The 19,409-nt window shown below is 38.7% G+C and overlaps 1 protein-coding gene across 2 annotated transcripts in view; it reads left to right on the top strand.

Moving 5' to 3' along the window:
- The window catches only part of SMURF1 (SMAD specific E3 ubiquitin protein ligase 1), a 63,159-nt gene that overhangs the window by 33,521 nt on the left and 10,229 nt on the right, over positions 1-19,409 (top strand). For both annotated transcript variants that reach the window (XM_054041853.1, XM_054041852.1), the window contains exons 2-13: positions 2,961-2,999; positions 3,925-4,033; positions 4,638-4,771; positions 4,917-4,982; positions 6,100-6,175; positions 6,684-6,922; positions 7,732-7,816; positions 10,216-10,362; positions 11,238-11,439; positions 12,543-12,646; positions 14,440-14,554; positions 18,920-19,098. In XM_054041853.1, the coding sequence (XP_053897828.1) occupies positions 2,961-2,999; positions 3,925-4,033; positions 4,638-4,771; positions 4,917-4,982; positions 6,100-6,175; positions 6,684-6,922; positions 7,732-7,816; positions 10,216-10,362; positions 11,238-11,439; positions 12,543-12,646; positions 14,440-14,554; positions 18,920-19,098 (1,495 nt within the window). The remainder of the gene's footprint in view (positions 1-2,960; positions 3,000-3,924; positions 4,034-4,637; positions 4,772-4,916; positions 4,983-6,099; positions 6,176-6,683; positions 6,923-7,731; positions 7,817-10,215; positions 10,363-11,237; positions 11,440-12,542; positions 12,647-14,439; positions 14,555-18,919; positions 19,099-19,409) is intronic.

The raw sequence follows: 19,409 nt of genomic DNA, 5'->3' as shown, positions 1-19,409 counted from the left end.
CCGTGTGTGTATATATATCTTCTTGCTGTATTTTCCACTGCATGCATCCGATGAAGTGGGTTTTAGCCCACGAAAGCTTATGCCCAAATAAATTTGTTAGTCTGTAACGTGCCACAAGTACTCCTCATTCTTTTTGTTGAAACAAGATGAGGGGAAGCTATTTGGAAGGCATAATGTAAATGACCAGCATGCCAGGGTGAACACCCCCAATATTTTTGCAGCAAATGCAGTGAGATATTTGTTTACAAGTGGTATATAGCACTCTGGCAGTACAATGCCAATGGCTAGTCTACCATCGTGCACCCTGCCAGAAGAGTTTCACTGGTGGTAGTGCACTTTAAGAAAAAGTCCGGCATAAACACAGCCTGGAGGAGGAAAGCCTTCTCCTCAATCACCAGTACCACTTCCTGTTGCAGTCCCCTATCAAGTGCCTTTGTCCCCTGTTTGTTTACCTGGTTTTAGAAAGCTGAGGGGTTTTTTTAAGTGAACCATTGATAGGGCAGTTAAAAGCATTTTTGCTTCAGTGACTTTAGTGCGCAAATAGTGGAATGAAGCCAGGGGCACAGCTCAGGGATGCTGGCTGCTGAGACTGCTTCATAAAGGTGTTTTTGGAGAACTGACGGTTTTGGGGCAGGATTTTTGTGTTACTAGAGTGAATAATAGCTTTATCTAAAATTGAGGGTTTTACAGACTGCAGTACTAAAATTGGCAGTAATACTCTACTACAGTAGACCAAAAGCCAGTGGCAAAGATAAAACATTAAACAGGGAATCTAATTTTCCAGTAGTCAGGAACTGCAGTGGCTTTTATTCAGAAGCTCTGGAGAAGGTAGCTGTAAGAAAACACCACAAAACTTGGGTCAGTCTGAAAATATTAATTTAACAATGAGATTGAGTGTAGGGCTTTAACTTCTCCAATAAGCTTTCATATTGATGGTGAGAAGTGGGGTGAGAGGCTGAACAATTCCATACTTTAAAGGGATTTTTTTAAATTAGAAATTTCAACTAACAGTCTAACATTTCTGACTCTAATTTTTCCCATATTCACTTTTTTCTGTTTGTTTCCTCCTTTTTTCTCAAATCAACCCCAGCAGTAGAAGAAAATTAAATTTTGCTCTGTAAGTGCTCATGTAGTAACTGACTCGGATTCTGTAATCCTATTTTATTTCAAATTGTGTCATCAGTATTCTTTCGAGTACAATACTTCACAGACCTGCAGATTTTTCATTTTTTGGTCAGTGGGGGGAAAAAAAGTTATGGAAGAAGATTCCTGTGATCTAGCACCCAATTTAAAGAGACACTGTTATGATAATTGTATTTAAAAAAAATTCTTTACCTGTTGCTACAAAGGATGTAAAAATGAATGGTTTATTTTTGCAGTTCATTCAGGTTGAATAGCAAGCTAGTCTGGACAGTTGCATTTGGTTATACATTTATGAATTTAATGCAGTGTTGTTTTTGATCACATGTGCTCTTTGACAGCCTCTTACTCCACTTCCTAGCTGAAGGCAGATGCTGGTGGCATTGCTCCCAGCGCAGAGCTGCTCCCAGGAAGCTGAAAGGGTCTCAGCAGAGGTGTGCCAAGATTGTTTTTCCCACACTCTTGTTACAACTACCTCCCAAGTCTAGCTTAGCCAAGGTGAAGGTGCCTGTGTCTGACCCCACATTCCTAGTGCTGATTTTATGTAGAATGGGAACTCGTTAGCTGCAGGGTGGGAAAGAGATGAGGAGAGATGTTGATAGGCAGAGTGATGGCATAAGCATTATACAAGCATCCTGCTACTTGTGTCCAGAAGTCTCATCCTGATATAGAGGGGACCTTCTCAACAAGTGGTTAGTGATACATAAATTGAACACTGGTATAGCTAGCCTACTTTCTTTCTCACACACACCTTAAGTAACACTTAAATATCTTGAAGATATTAAAGTTAATATTTGACAGTCAGTGGTTATGCTTCCTATCCTGATATAGAAGTTTAATGAATATTGGACAACTCCTTTGAATTTAGACTGGATACTGAAAAGGTCCTATTGAACTGTAGAATTAAGATTGGTCTGACTATCTCCACTTCTATAAGGTCCTCTTCTGTTCAAGACTCCAAAGTCTTCCCTTCATTTACTTCCTTCATTTCTGCATACTCTGCTATCCTTTTCTGTAGAATTGGGGAGAGGCAAATAATGTCTGATTTGTGGATCTTCAAGAAGGTCATGGATAATTGGATGCTTTTTTGGCTTTGTTCCCTTGGATGGGGTCTTGTCTTATATCTAGGGCAAAAAGATATTGCATTGGAGACCCCTTGAGCGCTATTGCAGTGTGTGCTTTTTTTTTCTTCCTCTTTTATCTTATTTTATTATATGTAAAAATACCTTTGCCTACAAGAGTGGAATTTGCTGGCAGATTGAGGTAGAGTAAGCTGGGGTTCAGTAGGAGGGTAGGTGCAAAACTTCTAAAAAAAGTTACTGGTACAATACAGTACAATAACAACTGCTTGAAAAGCTATGACCAACAAACTGAATGGGTGGACCTGAGGCAAGAGAAGTCACTTTTGTGTATGTAAATATAAAATACAGAGAGCGCTTTCTGCATTGGGAAGTTCAGCAAAACTGGCACACTTTGAAAGATACTGAATTTGGTCTTTGTCATATTAAACAATTCATGCCAAAAGTTCATAAAGACCAAGTTTCCTTTTATTTTATTTTATTTTTCTTGGTATGTGGTCAGCATTGAGATAGGAGTGTAAATGCAGTAGGATATTAATTCAACTCCCTCCATACATGAGTGCATGCAGAGACTATACTGATTCCAAATTTTGAGTGCAAAAAAAGCAGTGTTGATATATAACTTGATCTGTATAAAAAGATCAAGAGTGAGAAAATTTTTAGTGTCTAATCATTATGGATGTTGAAGATATTTTTATAAAAGGTTTTTAGATATATTAATCTGATATTTTTGTTTTGCAGTATTATGTGCCAAGAATCTTGCAAAAAAAGATTTCTTCAGTAAGTATAACTGACAGATTTCTAATACTGTATAAACAGCTTTATGGTATTGTTCTCACACTTGTATTTTTAAACTATACATTGTTATTGTCCTAACTTCTATGCATGTCTGTTTCTTTGTGAGAGAGAGTTAGGGATAACTTCCACGTTTGCCAGTAGCATTGGGTTACTATTTAGGTTCATATTACTATATAATGTAGACAGGCAGCCTAAATACAAGACCGGGGGGTGGGGGTGGGGGTGGGGGTGGGGACACAATAATTCTAGTCCTGACTCTACCACTGATGTCACTTACCTCTGTGTCTATGTAAAAGAGGCATAATACTGATCTCAAAAGAGGTGGTAACAGTTATGTTTGTAAAGCACTCTGAGGTTATAAAATACCATACAAGTGCTGGAGCCTAAACATCATACCAAAGAGTGCATAGAAATGCATAGATACTAATGAAGGTATTTGTTTAAATGAAATACTGTTTTAACTTAAGCAGTATTTAATGTTTTTTCCCCTAAAGAATTTCAAAATTTGCTACAGGTTAGAATTATGTTAAGCAAATCTGTCATAAAAAAAAATCTGATCCTAGGAATGGAAACTGTATTTAAGTTACAAAAAGAATTTTAGGATAACTGTAAATTTTTCCTTACAAGAATGTTAAAAGCTCATGGCAGAATTGGGATAAAAAAGGAAAACTGAACCAACAAAAAAATAGTACAAAGGTCAAATTATGGTCATCACTTTATTGGTCCTATATAAAATTACAGAAAGGTAGCTTGCTGAAACTTGTGATAGTTTTTTTTCTTTCAGTTTCTGATGCATTAAAAATGTGTGTGTAAGTGTAATTAATAAGTGTGTGTGTGTGTATTCAATTATTAATTTGGCACTGTGATTCTAATTGTACCTTTTCTCTCCCCCACATTCCTTCCATAGGACTTCCTGATCCATTTGCAAAAATAGTAGTAGACGGATCAGGTCAGTGCCATTCAACTGACACTGTGAAGAACACATTAGACCCCAAGTGGAACCAGCATTATGATCTGTGAGTTACTTATTCTGTAAAACCATTGCATGATTCTATCTGGAAAGTAAAACACAAGGATAAGCAAGCCACCTTTTTCCCCATCTGTTAGCAAGAAGAGCCACACTTCCTGAGGAAGCTTGACTTTACAATCACTTGCAGTTCTTCAAATGTTTTTGAAGGGTTTTCTTTTTCTTTATGGACACTTTTTAACAAATAATTATTTAGGCATGATTTTAAAGCATCTAGGTGTTTCAAACACAGCATGAAAGCTTTGACTCGAGCTTGGCTAGATTCCTGCATCAAAGTTATTTCCAAACATTCTCCTTGTTGCAGTGATTTAAAATGTTTTCAGAATAATAAACACAGATCTAAAAGAAATAAGTTTGGAATTCATGTGTGTTTATGAGGTTGTCTGTAATTAACCAATGCTGTAACGTTAACATGCTGTGCAAAGTTACAGCACTCTAATTAATGCCATAGCAAGATTAAGTGTTTCTGTATTTATGATCAAGCCGCATTACTAAAATATATAAGAATTCAATCTGCGTGGAGCAAAGTGAAAATACTGTAGAATAATAAGAACAAGCTTGAATTAATCTCTTCTAAATATATATTTTTCTAGATATGTTGGGAAAACAGATTCTATAACCATCAGTGTATGGAATCACAAGAAAATACACAAGAAACAGGGAGCTGGCTTCCTGGGGTGTGTCCGTCTCCTTTCCAATGCCATCAGCAGACTAAAAGATACTGGATGTTAGTATATTTTTTTTTTTACATACATCTTAAAAAATGTATTTTGCAAAAATCCTTGCTATATATTTGAGTTGTGAATATTAACTTTTTTATCTTCAGTTCAATATTTGCTTGGGTTGAGTTTTTTTTAATTGTTCGTTTGCAGACCAGCGTTTGGATCTATGCAAATTAAACCCCACAGATACTGATGCAGTACGAGGCCAAATAGTGGGTAAGAACATTCCTGTCTGTATAAAAAGAAGCAGTTATAGTTCAAACTTACAACTCCTTGGATTAAAACAAGAGTCAGATGGATGCTAAAAGGGAAAAACTTTGAAAGATTTTTTTTTTAGCAAACATCATTTCCTGAAGTCACTTATTGCTTCAATCCCCTTTTGTGTTCCTTGTACTAATATTAATTAAATGTCCTGGTTACTGTAAATGAACAAGGACTAAGTTAGATCATTTGAAATTTGTTTAATCCTTATCTAAATTGCTTTCTTCCAACTGGTAATTGTAAGGGTAATTGGTATGAATAAGTAGGAATGGAGGATTTTGGTGGTGGTTCTAATACAGCTACTTAGGGTAAACTTTCTCCATGGAAAACAAATTGTACATGTAGGGCCAAGGTGATATATAACAGGAATTCAGTGGTACTATCAACTCTAAAGGAAGATATTGGGATATAAACACTTTGCAGAACACCATTTTTAAGGCACTTTCCTGAGAACACCACCTGACAGTGAATTGTTGTTTTGACATTGCAGTAGTGTGCCTGCCTAGCCATCTCATAGTGTGAGCTGGTGATGTATGACTTGGGGTACTTAACAATTGATTAGACCTTTTTTTTTTTTTTCTCTTGCTCTGTTTGGAGCATTTAGCCCAAATTTTACTCTGTGTTTTTAAAATATTTTGAAGTATGCCTTCAACTTAAAGACAAAGGGGATTTGATTGTATTTTTTCCTGACTCCTCTTCACTGAAGGAGGGAATATGTAATTGGCAAAAATTTTAATTCTCCATTGTGGTGACATCTAGTGGTAAATAAAGTTCTAGTTCAGGGCATCCTTGACTCAGTACTCACAGAAGAGATTTAGAACCTTTGTGAATGCTGATAAATAAAAAAGTCCATATTTATAACAAAGTAAATGCTAGCTTGGATTATTCATAGGGAAGAGACAGCCTAGCTTTTGGAGCTGTGATGCTAGTAGTTTGCATTTGGGAAATACTATCCCTTTTTTAATCAAAAACACTTAATAAAATATTTAGTAGTGCAGATGTGAACTATTGATGATAAAATGCATTCTTGGAATGGCAGGATTTGTCTACAATTTTCCTCTTTCTATTTCAGTCAGTTTACAGACACGGGACAGAATAGGCTCAGGAGGTTCTGTGGTAGATTGTAGAGGGCTGTTGGAAAACGAAGGGTAAGTGTCACATCTGATAATTCTGCTGAGTATTTAGTTTCACTTAATTCCATTCATGGTATTTTTGTATTTTTGTTCATGCTATGTATTACGCTTATGAAGAATAAAATCTGGAATTCTTGTGAATAGTAATTCAGCCAAATTAATTAAGAAATGGTCCTGAGATAGATACGATGTATTTCCAGACCATTTCTTTATAAATTTGTCTGTATTGCTAATCACACAGTTTAATTATATATTTATACATACATGTGTGCGCATACACATAAACATATATTGAATTCTGTGTGTGTGTATATATGTGTGTATATGTGTATATGTGTGTGTATGTGTGTGTGTGTGTGTATATATATATATATATATATATAATATATATATAAAAAAGGTAGGGTATAGTGTGTGTCATAGAAGTTGCAGTTCATTCAAATCAAATAATGGAGAGGAAGAAAATTAGCCCTTTGTATACAAGCCTTTATTGTGTTAATTTTGTGAGCATCCCTGCTTTCAGAACGGTTTATGAAGATTCTGGACCTGGAAGGCCACTCAGCTGTTTTATGGAGGAACCAGCACCATATACAGATAGTACTGGTGCTGCTGGTGGAGGAAATTGTAGGTTTGTGGAATCTCCTAGTCAAGATCAGAGGCTTCAGGCACAGCGACTTCGAAACCCCGAAGTCAGAGGTCATGTACAAACACCTCAGAATAGACCACATGGTCATCAGTCACCTGACCTACCTGAAGGTTATGGTAAGAGTTTCCGGAACTGTACATTTGCTGAAGTCTATTAGAGAGCGTTGTATCTAAATTTCCTTAAGTTTAGTATCAAATACATGCTTTACTTGTTAGTACAGGCAATATCTGTATATCTGTAACGGTCTGTATTTAGGGACACGAGATAAGCAGTACAGATATAAACTGAAGAATGGCTGCTTTAGAAAACAGCTACTGCAAGAGACACCTAGTGCTGATAGTAAACTAAACATGAGTTTGTGGTGTGATGCTGTTGCAGAAAAGCTAATGCTAAATTTGAATGTTTATGCATGGCGAGTGCATTTAAAACACTTTTAAACTAGAGTAGTAGTGCTATTTTGCTTTCCCTATGGCATATTTTGTGCAGGATTGAGGCCCATGGTTTAGAAAAGAGCTAGAAAAACTATAGGAAAATATAAAGGCAACAAAGAAACAAGAATCAGAGGATAAGATGAGAGGGAGAATTAAATCTTATCTAGGAAAAAAGATGACACCAGATTTGGGAGTGAGGCAGTTATCTAGTTTATTTTAAAATAGTAATAATAATCACCACAATAGAAAAGAAGAGAATTAGTTCAAGGCATCGTAATCTGAACTTAAGATATTAGAAATATTAAGAACAGTTGGATAGTGGAACATACTATTGAATCCAAAGTGAGAGAGAGCAGACTGGATGGCTCAAGTAATCTGTTCTCTCCCTGATTCTGTTGTAAAAGAACATGCTTATAGCTTTAAGAAACTGCTTATAGATTTTTAAGAATTTATAATTTAGAATAATTAAGGAATATTTTCCCTCCTTTATGTAGAACAAAGGACAACGGTACAGGGACAGGTTTATTTTTTGCACACACAGACTGGAGTTAGTACGTGGCATGACCCCAGGATACCAAGGTATGTATTCCTAGCTATACAAAGTCAGTTATTTTCATCTTATGGCAGTCAGCTGAATCATTAAGTGCTGATGATATGAAGTGGTTCCTACTCTGAGAGACAGCAGAATAAGGAATCATCGTAGATTTCTTTATTGACTTTAATTCAATCCCCTCAGGTTACTTACTTATTAATTAAAAATTAGCTACCTGCGACTTTTAAATCAAGTAAAAACATCATGTAACCCTTACTGAAGTCACATTGATAAAACATTGATTTGACTTGATCCTTTTAATAAAGTTGCAAATTGCTTTGTTGAATCTGACCTAAAATGTTTCTGAGACTGAGAACCGTTTGAGTGCTCAACTGAGAAAAGCTAAATTCTGCTGGCTTTAAGCTACTGATAACTTCTGACTCCTGAATGGTTGGTTGATGTCTTCAATCATAGTATTTCTCACTTTTTGTGCAATTGAAGCAGAAATATTTTGCCAATTCTACACTCTAGGGGCTTGAAAAATTACTTTTAAAGAACTATTTAAAAGTCTCTTTATTTCAGACCAACAAATTGCAGCTGGGAAAATATGAATCATCCACAAAATTAATTTGATAAAGCCTCTTTAAAGAATTAGCCTGTGCTAATCCAGTCTCTTGTGACTATACATCCATCGCTGGCTAGTTTCCCTGAGGGGATTTGCTTTTCCATAATCTTCCTATAGGCTGTCTGTGCCCCAAAACCTGGAAAGTGAAACTATGAAAGTCTGCAACTTTCTAGTCACTGTGCAGACAACATAACTAACTGGAGTAATGCAAGATACTGGATAGAGGAAGCAGAGTGCAGAGACAGGCTTTCAAGAACAACAGTTTAAGTAAACAGGTCACAGTGTCTTACTAGTGACAATAACATTTGTCTTATTTTTTAGCAAAGGTTGTTCTCTCTTTCTTTACCTGTTTTGAAACAAGACTTCATAATCTTGTCCTTGCCATTTAGCACAAATGTACACTAAAAATTGGATGCGATCAGATCACTAAACTACGGTTTCAGATGCACAGCTGATCTAAACACATAGCCATAACAGAAATCCTTTAGAAAAACCCGATGAAGGCCTGTTCCCTGCTTTATCCTGCACTAAGGAAGCTAGGGTATATAAAATGTGCTTTCCTTATAGCCTCACAACCCACTGACTTATGTTCATAATGTATAGCTAGATTTAAGAATATTCCCATTCAGAATATCTGTCAGGCAACATCTTGAATGCTGATAAAATGTGCATCATAGCAGCTGTCTAGTGCATTTTTCACTTCCTTATTAATGAGAACAACTTTGCTATCTAAATAATAATCTTCAATGACTCCATCCCTTTTTTGCCCCTACTAGTATTTTCCTATACTTAGGATGCTGGAGTCCTCTGCCTTTGCAATTCTGCATGTGTAATACATCATGTCAATAGAATTGAAATGTTACCTGTAAGTAAGTGTACTGTCTTCAATAGCACTTGTAAAAAATTACATTTGAGATTACCTAGAATGAAAAGGAAAATGTTGTCAACAATGCCTCCCTGAGTAAATGAGTTCTACTGAAATTATTAATCATATGGTTAGAATCAGGAACTTGCTAATTAGAAGTGAGAGAGCTTCTTGCCTGCCTGTGCCTATTTTTATCACTAACAGTTTCAAAAAGATAGTGGGAATAGTCAGCCACCTCAGTTTTTAATGGTCTGGGTTTTTGAACACTGCAATTTATAGTCTTAAGTTTATGAATGCTGTAGTTTTTTTGGGAAGAAGCCCCTTTTAGTGTTTAAAGGAATAGTTGAGTTATCTCCGCTTTTGTACATATCCTGATTTGTCATCTTCCCATGAGAAATCCCTGCATGGTGTTTACGCCATTTGAAAATATTCCCCATTTAATTGCTTAACCAAGTATCCATATTTAGTTCTCAATTATTCTTCAGTTCTAACCCTCTGGCTCCTAATCACTTTTATTGCTGTACTCCGAACTCCTTCCAATTTCTCATTCTTTGTGTTAACGAGATGTTCAGAAATTAATGCAATTTTCCACATGCAGTTGCAAATAGGGTCTATTATCTCACTGCTCTGTGATGATGTGCATCTAAATGTGTAGCCCAAAACTACACTGTCAACACTGACCTTTTTTTGCTGCCATATTGTATTGCAAACTCATGTCTAATTTGCTTTCTGCTATCACTCCAAGGTGTTTATAGTATTCCTGGTTTTCAGATCTATCTCTCCTATTTGAATATCTGGGTTTCTTGCATAACGAATAAAACTGAATGCCATGTAAGATGGGGGCCAATCTCCCCTCGCCTTCATAAACTCCAAGTTTACTAATCTTATTTTCAGAGTAATTTGTTTTTCTTTTAGTTACCAATACTTTCTAACTTTTTTCCTTCTCCTCTCTCTAGAGACCTTAACAGTGTGAATTGCGATGAACTCGGACCTCTGCCACCGGGTTGGGAAGTGAGAAGTACAGTATCTGGAAGAATATATTTTGTAGATCACAATAACAGAACCACACAGTTCACAGACCCAAGATTACATCACATCATGAAGTAAGAACTTCTCACAGTAGAGAATTCATCTTTTAATTTTAGGCTCCTGTGGTTTGAAGTACACCTCTACCCCGATATAACGCTGTCCTCGGGAGCCAAAAAATCTTACCACATTATAGGTGAAACCGCGTTATATTGAACTTGCTTTGATCCACTGGTGCGCGCAGCCACCCCCCCCCCCCTTCCCGGAGCACTACTTTACCGCGTTATATCCGAATTCGTGTTATATCGGGTCACGTTATATCGGGGTAGAGGTGTATCTTTTAAAAATAGCTTAGCTTTTTCTTTGTCCATAGTCAGTAAATTTAGATATAATGCTGTAACTCTTTGAGACCAGTATATTTTTTTAAGCCTAACAATAGATACAGTATTTACTACCTCATTTTGGTGCTACTTGTTTTACTTGCATGGAGCACAAGTAAAATGCAATGAGAATGTAGTCTTAAGCTGTTTCATTTATAAAGCTCTTATGCAAACAGTTTTGTTATGGAATGTCATAGCTCTTAAAGTGGTCTCAATGTTGGAGAAGTCAATGACATTTTTCATCACTGTTCAGTCAGCAGTCAATATAAGCGTTGTACAACAGTGAATAATATTGCCTTTCAGAACTTCTTAATGAATATCATCATCATGAACCACTGAATTTGGAATAGTTGAGTTATCTCCGCTTTTGTACGTATCCTGATTTGTTACAGCCTCCAATAAAAGGCAGCCAGGCTGCAGTAATTACCCTGCTCAATCCACTTTCTGCTTCATTTCAGTATTAATGAAAAGGGAGGCTAACTAGTTCTTTCATTGCCATGACCATCACATTATGCCACATTTTCTACGGCTGTGCTTTTAGAGTAAATGTTTTACATCATTTTTTTCCAAAGCCATCAATGCCAACTAAAAGAACCAAGCCAGCCTTTGCCAGTCCCAAATGAGGGGTCATTAGAAGATGGTGAGGAGTTGCCTGCACAAAGATATGAAAGAGACTTAGTACAGAAATTAAAAGTCCTTAGACATGAACTCTCACTTCAGCAACCACAAGCTGGTCACTGCCGCATTGAAGTCTCCAGAGAAGAAATATTTGAGGTATGTAGGTTTGTGCATCACTGGTGAGATGAGTCAAATGCTGTTGTTAGTTCTTATGTAAAATTGCTCTTTGGTTACAGTGAATCTGATTCATCCTAGGATAGGCACTGAAGTAGACATGGCTAAGGAGATAAAGCTGCCGTAAAACATAAGCTTGGACTACAAAATTGCAGGATTATTTTTCTGACTGAAATTTGTAGCTAGAGAAGTGCAGCTGAAGTACCAGCTCAGAGCATATTGAATTATCTGTCTGTTTTTGTTTAACTTTCTGTCTGGGTAGCAGACCTATCCTATTACCTTCTTAACTCTGAGTTTCAGTTTGTGAGTAGAGCCCTAGCTTGTTTGGGGTATTCTTCCCCCCCCCCCTTCCTTTAGGAGTATGGGGAGGGTAGGCCAGAAGCTGTCATGCAACTCAACACCGACAGAGTTTTTTAAATGTAGTGCAGCATGGTATGAAAATATAAGGGAATAACATTGAGGAAAACGTTAACTGCTGAGGTTCAAATGTTGAATATAAGGTTGTGATGTTATGAAAACGTTTTCAGAATGTGCCATACAGAGAGAAGTCTTTGCTGGTGTTTCCATGCTTGTGCAGCTTGTCAGACAAGTCTCACTGAAACCTTTTTTTCTTTCTGTAGACTTTGCAGCAAAAGTCTCTTTAGCTAAAATTACAAGCTGTCAAGAATTGAATATGACACTTTCAGATTAATTTGTTAAAATCTAACCAATTTTTCTTAGTGAAATCCTAGTTGTATTTCCAGTCCATCTCTATCATTGACATTATTGCTTGTGTTTTTCAGTCATGGAAAGATTTACTTTAATTGGGGAAGTCTCTTATTATTCTAGGAATGGATAACATTAAGAGCATTTGAACATAGAAAACACATCTGAATTTATAGAATCAGACTCCATGTATCTTCTCCTATTTAACAGTAATACTGGAGGGATGTTATTGGAGTTCACATTGACACCAGCCATGAAATACTGTAATGCATTATACTGGGGAAATCTTGACTCAAATGGCAACCTATATAGTTCTAGTGGTTTATAATAGACTTCTAACCATGGAAAGGAAAGAACTGTCTTCTTTGTAATCTATATAGGAGTCCTACCGTCAGATAATGAAGATGAGGCCAAAAGACTTGAAAAAGAGGCTGATGGTGAAATTTCGAGGAGAAGAAGGCTTGGATTATGGTGGAGTGGCAAGGTGAGACCTGGATTTTTTTTAGACCTTTCTGTCTGGAATGTTTTAGTTTAACTGTAAAACAGCCTTTAACATGCTTAGTGACCTACACCTGTTGCCATCACTGACATGCTATGAGAATTCATCTTTACCCTGACAATGCCTCTGCCTCAATGTTTATTCAGGTCTTAATCACTTCCTGTCTAGACAGATGCTGTTCCATATCTTTTTTATGATTTGCCCCAAATCTCTGCATACAACTTCAGAGGATCCAGAATTATGTAGCTAGACTACTCTCTTGTTCCAGATAGTGGAACTGTATAACCCCCATTACTTTCATCAAGATCCTATCTATCTCCATATTCCATCCAAAAACTGACTTCCCACAAAATTCTGCTTGTAATTTTTCTTGTTTGCTTTATTCCTTTTGGTTTTGCCCCTCTTTTTTCATGTCACATTAATGCGTAACAATTGGAAGCTGCTTTTTTACTGTTACTGTGCTGTCTGTGACTCTTCCTTCCAGCACCTCAGTACTTCTGAGTCATTTCCCCTTTAAATATTACTTTAAAACCTTGCTTTTTCTTACAATGAGTCACTTGGTTATACAGTTTGCTTTAGTACGATATCCTTTATGCAAAATATTTACTGTGTGTTTGTTTTGCTGCTGCCTTCCTTCTTGGCTTTTATTACTGGAAGTGTGGGAAAACACAGGTTGAATTGCAGATCATTTTGGAGGGAATACTGTCAACATAAAACTGCCACTTAAGTCTGAACATTTTTCCTACTATTGTTAGTGATAATACCTAAAAATTTTATAACTGAAGTAGGTTTGAAATAAATCTCTTTTCATTTGGGCATACTTTGTATAGTCACACTTTTCTTCCAAATTGTCAGCTTTGTATGGTTGGCACACAGCAAGAGGACTTAGAAGAACATATTTTTAAATAGGAAAATGTGATTGTAAATCTACAACCCATTGGTGGGGCAGATGTATAGTACCTGAAACTACTGAAAACTTAAAAAAAAAAAAAAAAAAAAAAAAGACTAATTCAAGTTGATGTCCCTTCAATTACATCATTGGCCCAAAACTGAACACTTCCTCAAAACTCAAACTCATGTTTGTATGTGTTCTCAAATGTATGCATATATCAATCTGTAATTTTCAAGATTGGGTGCCGAATTAAGGCACCAGTGGGTAAAATGTTCAAAAGCACACAAGTGGCTTACGAGCCTAAAGCTCAAGGAAAGTCAGTGGGGCTTAGGCTCCTACATCATTTAATCAATTACTTGAACATATGACCTAAATCCACATTAACTGCTCAAAAACTTTAATGTATAGTTAAGGTTGCCCAGTGGTGCCTCATACCCTTCCAGGTAGCTAGCTCTGCACCAAAAGTTACACAAATCTGGAAATATTATGAGCGCCTCATGTTAGGAGGGCTCCAGCTAATCCATTGATTAAATGACCCAGCAATTTGTTTTCCTTTGATCACACTCAGTTCCATGGTTCAGGTGAAGACTATGAGTTACAATTACATTACCCTAATGGCTTACTAGAGTCTGTTTTTCCCTTTTTTTAATTAATGCTAATTTTCCTTGACAATACTTCTAAAGTAAAATCAAAATCTGTATGTGAATGAGCCAGACTTTTCCTGGCTTCCTAGAGGAAGCTTTATAGTCCTCCACCCTAGGCAATATAGATGATCAGATTTCTGATAGGATATTGAAAATAAATCATTCAAGACTGTTTGACAGAGTTATAATAAATGTTTGAAATTTCAGTGAAACTTTCACTAAAATCCTGCTTTGTTTGGCAGAGAGTGGTTGTATTTACTGTGCCATGAAATGTTGAATCCCTATTATGGACTCTTCCAGTACTCTACTGACAATATTTACATGCTGCAAATCAATCCAGACTCTTCTATCAATCCTGTAAGTATTAACATTAGGGCAATAATAATATATGTTAAACTTCAATGGGAGCTCAATCACACTTCTACTTCTGTTAATAATTGTCCAATCTTAAGAGGGTAAACAATAAAGCTTTGTGACGGGATGTGAACTAATGCGATAGCGAGTTTTAGACTGATGTACCGGAAGTAGTGTGTGGTTTATGGTATGTCAGCACTGCTGTGTGCAGTCATGTGAAATTCTTTGGTACTATTAAACACCTGGTCGGTTGAGATTTAGATTTTTAATTTAGATTTTTGAGATTACAAATTTGGTTGATAAAGGTCATAGTGTTGATGTAATAAACTTGGACTTCTTTAAGACATTTGACTTGGTACCACATGACATTTTGATTAAGAAACTAGAATAGTACAGTATTAAACATGACACTAAATGGATTAAAAAGTGGCTCATGGACAGGTCTCAATACGTAATTATAAACTGGTGATTATCATTGAGAGGGTGTGTTTCTAGTGAGGTATACAGAGATTGGTTCTTGGCCTATACCATTTAATTTTTTTGTCAGTGACCTGGAAGTCCTCACTGATCGTTTGCAGATGACACACGCATTGGGGGAGTGTAAATAACGCAGCGGACAGGTCACTGATACAGAGTGATCTAGGTTGCTTGGCAAACTGAGCACAAACAATATACTCTTTAATGTAGCTTAAATGTAAAGTTATACATCTAGGAACAAAGAATGTAGGTCATACTTACAGGATGGGGGGCCTCTATTTTAGGAAGCAGTGACTGTGAGAAAGACTTGGGGATCATGGTGGATAGTCAGTTGAACATTAGCCCTTCTGTCCAGAGTCACACTGGGAACTAATGTGATCCTTGCATGCATAAACGGGGGAACCTCAAGTAAGAGTGAGGAGGTTATATACCTCTGTATTTGGCATCTGGTACAGTCGCTACTGGAACACTACATCCAGTTGTGGGATAAACAATTCAAAAGGATATTAATAAACAGGATAGAATTCAGAGAAGTGCCAAGGATACTGGTTAAAGAATTGGGAGCTATGCCTTATAGTGAAAGACTCCGAGCTCAATCTGTTTAGTTTAACAAAGAGAAGATTAAGGGGTGACTTAATCACAGTTTATAAGTACCTACATGGGGAACAAAAATTTGAGGATTGGATATTCAGTCTAGCAGACAATGGTATAACAAAATCCAATGTCTGGAAGTTGAAGCTAGACCGACTCGGACAGGAAATTAATCTTTGGAACAACTTAACAAGGGTCGTGGTGGATTCTCCATCACTTCCGGTCTTGATTTAAAAATTGTATGTTTTTCTGAAAGATATTCTCAGTTCAAACAGAAATTAATTCAGGGAGGACCTCTGGCTGTGTTATGCAGGAGGTCAGACTAGATCAGTGCATATCAAATGTGGCCACTGTGGCTGCATGTGGCCACCAGGGGCTTTTCTTGCGGCCACAGCCTCCTGGGCTGTGATTTAGAGGGGTTTGGGGGGAGAAGAAACAGTGGCCCCTCCCCCTCCCTATTGCTCCTGAATGCACTGCCTTGGTGTTGACTGCTGGGGCTGCAAGCAGGGGTTGGACCCTGCTCCCTTCCGGAGACAGGTAGGGCACAACGCTGGAGGAGCAGGCAGCTGATGAGTTCCCCACCTTACGAGGGGTGGTGGGGTTCAGGCTTTGGGCTTCAGCCTTGGGGTGGCAGGCTCTGGCTGTGGGGCTTCAGTCTCTAGCCCTGGACTCCGGCTGCACAGCGGTAGGCACCAGGTTCTGGCCGCAGGGCTTTGGTCTCCATCCCTAGACCCCGTCCACCAGCCTTTAGGTTCTAGCCCCCCGCTGCCTTCCCCAGTCGCCCACCCATCCCCATCTCCCCTGGCCCCAGCTGCCTTCCCCCAACCCCCCCATCCATGGCTTAATTTGTCCCCAGGCTTTCTGGGGCTGAGTAAGTCTGCTGTGAAAAGTGATACTTGTATGTTTGTTAATATCCCTTTTCACAACAGACTTACTAGCTAGCAATAAATAAATTACAATTATCTGGACGTGTATATTTGCATATTTATTTGTTTTTCTTAAAGCTAATTAAGTATTTTAGGGAAAAGTCTGAGTGTGGCCACCAGCAAGAGTTGGTGGCCACACTCTGAAGCCACCGAATAATTTGTCCTGAGAACCCTGGTCCTTTGTGGCATTATAATCTATGAATCTAGAGTAAACCCTTGTGTATTTTGTGATTTTAGATGTTGTTGCTGCACTGATGCAGACCCCTAGCATAGGCATGATTTACACCTCATGCAGTTAAGTCAGTGACTAAAATCCCAGTGTTGACAAGTTATAGGTGGCACTGTGCAAGAGGATGTATTGGAAGAAATTTGGCCTCGGGTTGAAAAAGCCTACTCCTTAAAAACCGAGGCAGACCTGCAAGCATAAGCAACGTGTGGATGGTCTAGAACTGGATGAAATTTGCCAACTTCCAACAGAAGAAATTATCAATAAGAGTTAGGGGTGAAGCTGATATTCTACTTGACAAGCATTTGATTTGTTTGGATTTTCCCTTCTGCTTTTATTTCTAATGGGTTTCTTTGGGTTCATATTCTTGCATTTCCTTTTTTGATTTTGGACCCTTCAGCTGGTGTGTGGAGACCTTTCCAAATTAAGTTGACCCAGTTAATTCATTGAATATTTTCTGTGACATCTTATCATTAAATGGCTCTTTTGTGCTTGGTCATATGACTGTAGGTGAAATAATGACTCTTTGGGTATGTCTACCCTGCAGTGTAAGCCCAAGGTTAGTGGGACTCACATCAGCTGACTCGGGTTAGAGAACCCAGGGCTTGCTCATCTGCACTGATTGTCAACCGTACATTAAGAATTTTCTATCCCAGGCTTGAACTCAGAGCTCTGGTGTCCGCAGTGCCGCATACAGGCCTGAGTCCCATCAACCATATCCCAGACTTTCCAGTGACTCCTGAAACGTGGCAGCTTTTAGCCCTTTGACCATGGTGCACTGTGGGGAAACTTGACTGTCCATCCTGCATGTTACAGGAAGTTTGAACAGCCAGCTAATGCATCCTGCCAATTAGTCATTTTGGTCTGTGCGCTCTCAGCTGTCAGAACCAGCAACATGGAGGCAGCACTTCTATTGCTTGTGCTTTCACTCCTGTGTCAGGAAACAGGCAGAGATTCTGTGAGATGCTGGTGGACATTTCAGTGGTGTTTTCTGGTTCACCAAAGGCACCTGATAGAGCTTATGATGGAGGCGGAGGAAGAAAACAAGGAGAACACAAACATGGTAGATTTAAAGAGGCTGATGCCGCACATGACATTCAGTACAGCTGCTGATGTCCCCTATGTAGATCAGCTCTTCTGGAGCAGAGCCACAAGCGTAGATTGGTGGGACCACATCATCATGCAGACAGGGGATGACCAGCACTGGGTTCAGAATTTTCACATGAAAAGCTACATTTCTGGAGCTTTGTGAGCAGCTTGCCCTACTCCCCCAGCATCAAGCCACACACGAGGACAGCCCCGCTGGTCCAGAAGCAGGTTGCTGTAACATTCTGGAGGCTGGCTACCCCAGACTGCTACAGGTTCTTTGCCAACCAGTTTGGTGTTGGAAAAATCAACTGTGAGTAAAGCGGTGGCAGAGATTTCTGAGGCAATCAGGTGTGTGTGGTTGACTGCAGCGTGTTGAGCATAATAGATATTCCTGAAGTAATTGCTGGCTTTGAGAGAATGGGCTGTTCCTAGGAGTGAGGGTGGGGCATCAAAAAGCTCCTCGAAGTGTGGCCCCAGGTTGTGCTGCTCCTGAGGCAAAGCCTCCTCTGGGCCCAGTTTCAGCAGCGGTCTCGTTTCGCTGGCCTCACTCACTTCTTCTGTTCAGTCTCCGTTGCAAACACAGAAGGCTCTCTGATGGTGTGTTTGCAGCTCACTGACCCACCAAGCTTCTGTGCTTCAAGTGGGAGGGGGGCAGATGCTCCCATTTCCCTGCAGCCAGCTGGCGGTTCTTGGGATAGAGAGGACGAAGGAAGTTGACCCATGGGATTGTGGGATATTTTTGGTGGACTTCTAGGACTTCAGTCGGGAGGCTGCATCTACACTGCAAAGCAGAAGGGTTTGAACCCTCCAGTACTGCAGGAACCTAGGACTATAGGTCTGAGCCAGAGTCTGAGAGAGTTGTGTGTAGACAGAAGGGGGCTATGGGTTCAAACCTGAGTCAGCCCAGGCTTACATAGCAGTATAGACATACCTTGGTGCCCAGCAGGTTGCAAATCCTTGGATACCAAGTCATTGCTACTGGCATAAATATAGCCACAAGGTGTCAGCATTGGACTGCTTTTCCAATGATTTATTCTTTTTCTTCTGTGTCCCCTGCAGGATCACTTGTCATATTTCCATTTTGTTGGTCGGATAATGGGTTTAGCTGTGTTCCATGGACACTACATCAATGGGGGTTTCACAGTTCCCTTCTACAAACAGCTGCTGGGGAAACCCATTCAGCTATCTGATCTGGAATCTGTTGACCCAGAACTGCACAAGAGTTTAGTTTGGATTTTGTAAGTACTATTCATTTACCAAGTATTTAACTATAGAAGACTGAGCACCAGACCTCAGGGGTAGTAAGATATCACATTAAAAGAGAGCCTTCAGAGTGGAGCAGGTTTTGCAAAAACACTCTATTTCCTAGCCTCTACTTCCCCATCCAAGAATTGAAGGTACTTGTGAAGGAAAGCTCTTATACAAACACCACTCAGCTCTTGCTGGATCCTTCAATGAAATCCATAACCTTGTCCTTAGTCACCTAATGTTTAGTTGTGGAAATCTAATGAATTCTGTGTGTGATTGCTTGGGAAACAACCAGTGGAGG

This window comes from Malaclemys terrapin, chromosome 10 (genome assembly GCF_027887155.1).
Source record: "Malaclemys terrapin pileata isolate rMalTer1 chromosome 10, rMalTer1.hap1, whole genome shotgun sequence".
Classification (NCBI taxonomy): domain Eukaryota; kingdom Metazoa; phylum Chordata; order Testudines; family Emydidae; genus Malaclemys; species Malaclemys terrapin.
This window is presented reverse-complemented; position numbering and strand designations above follow the sequence as displayed.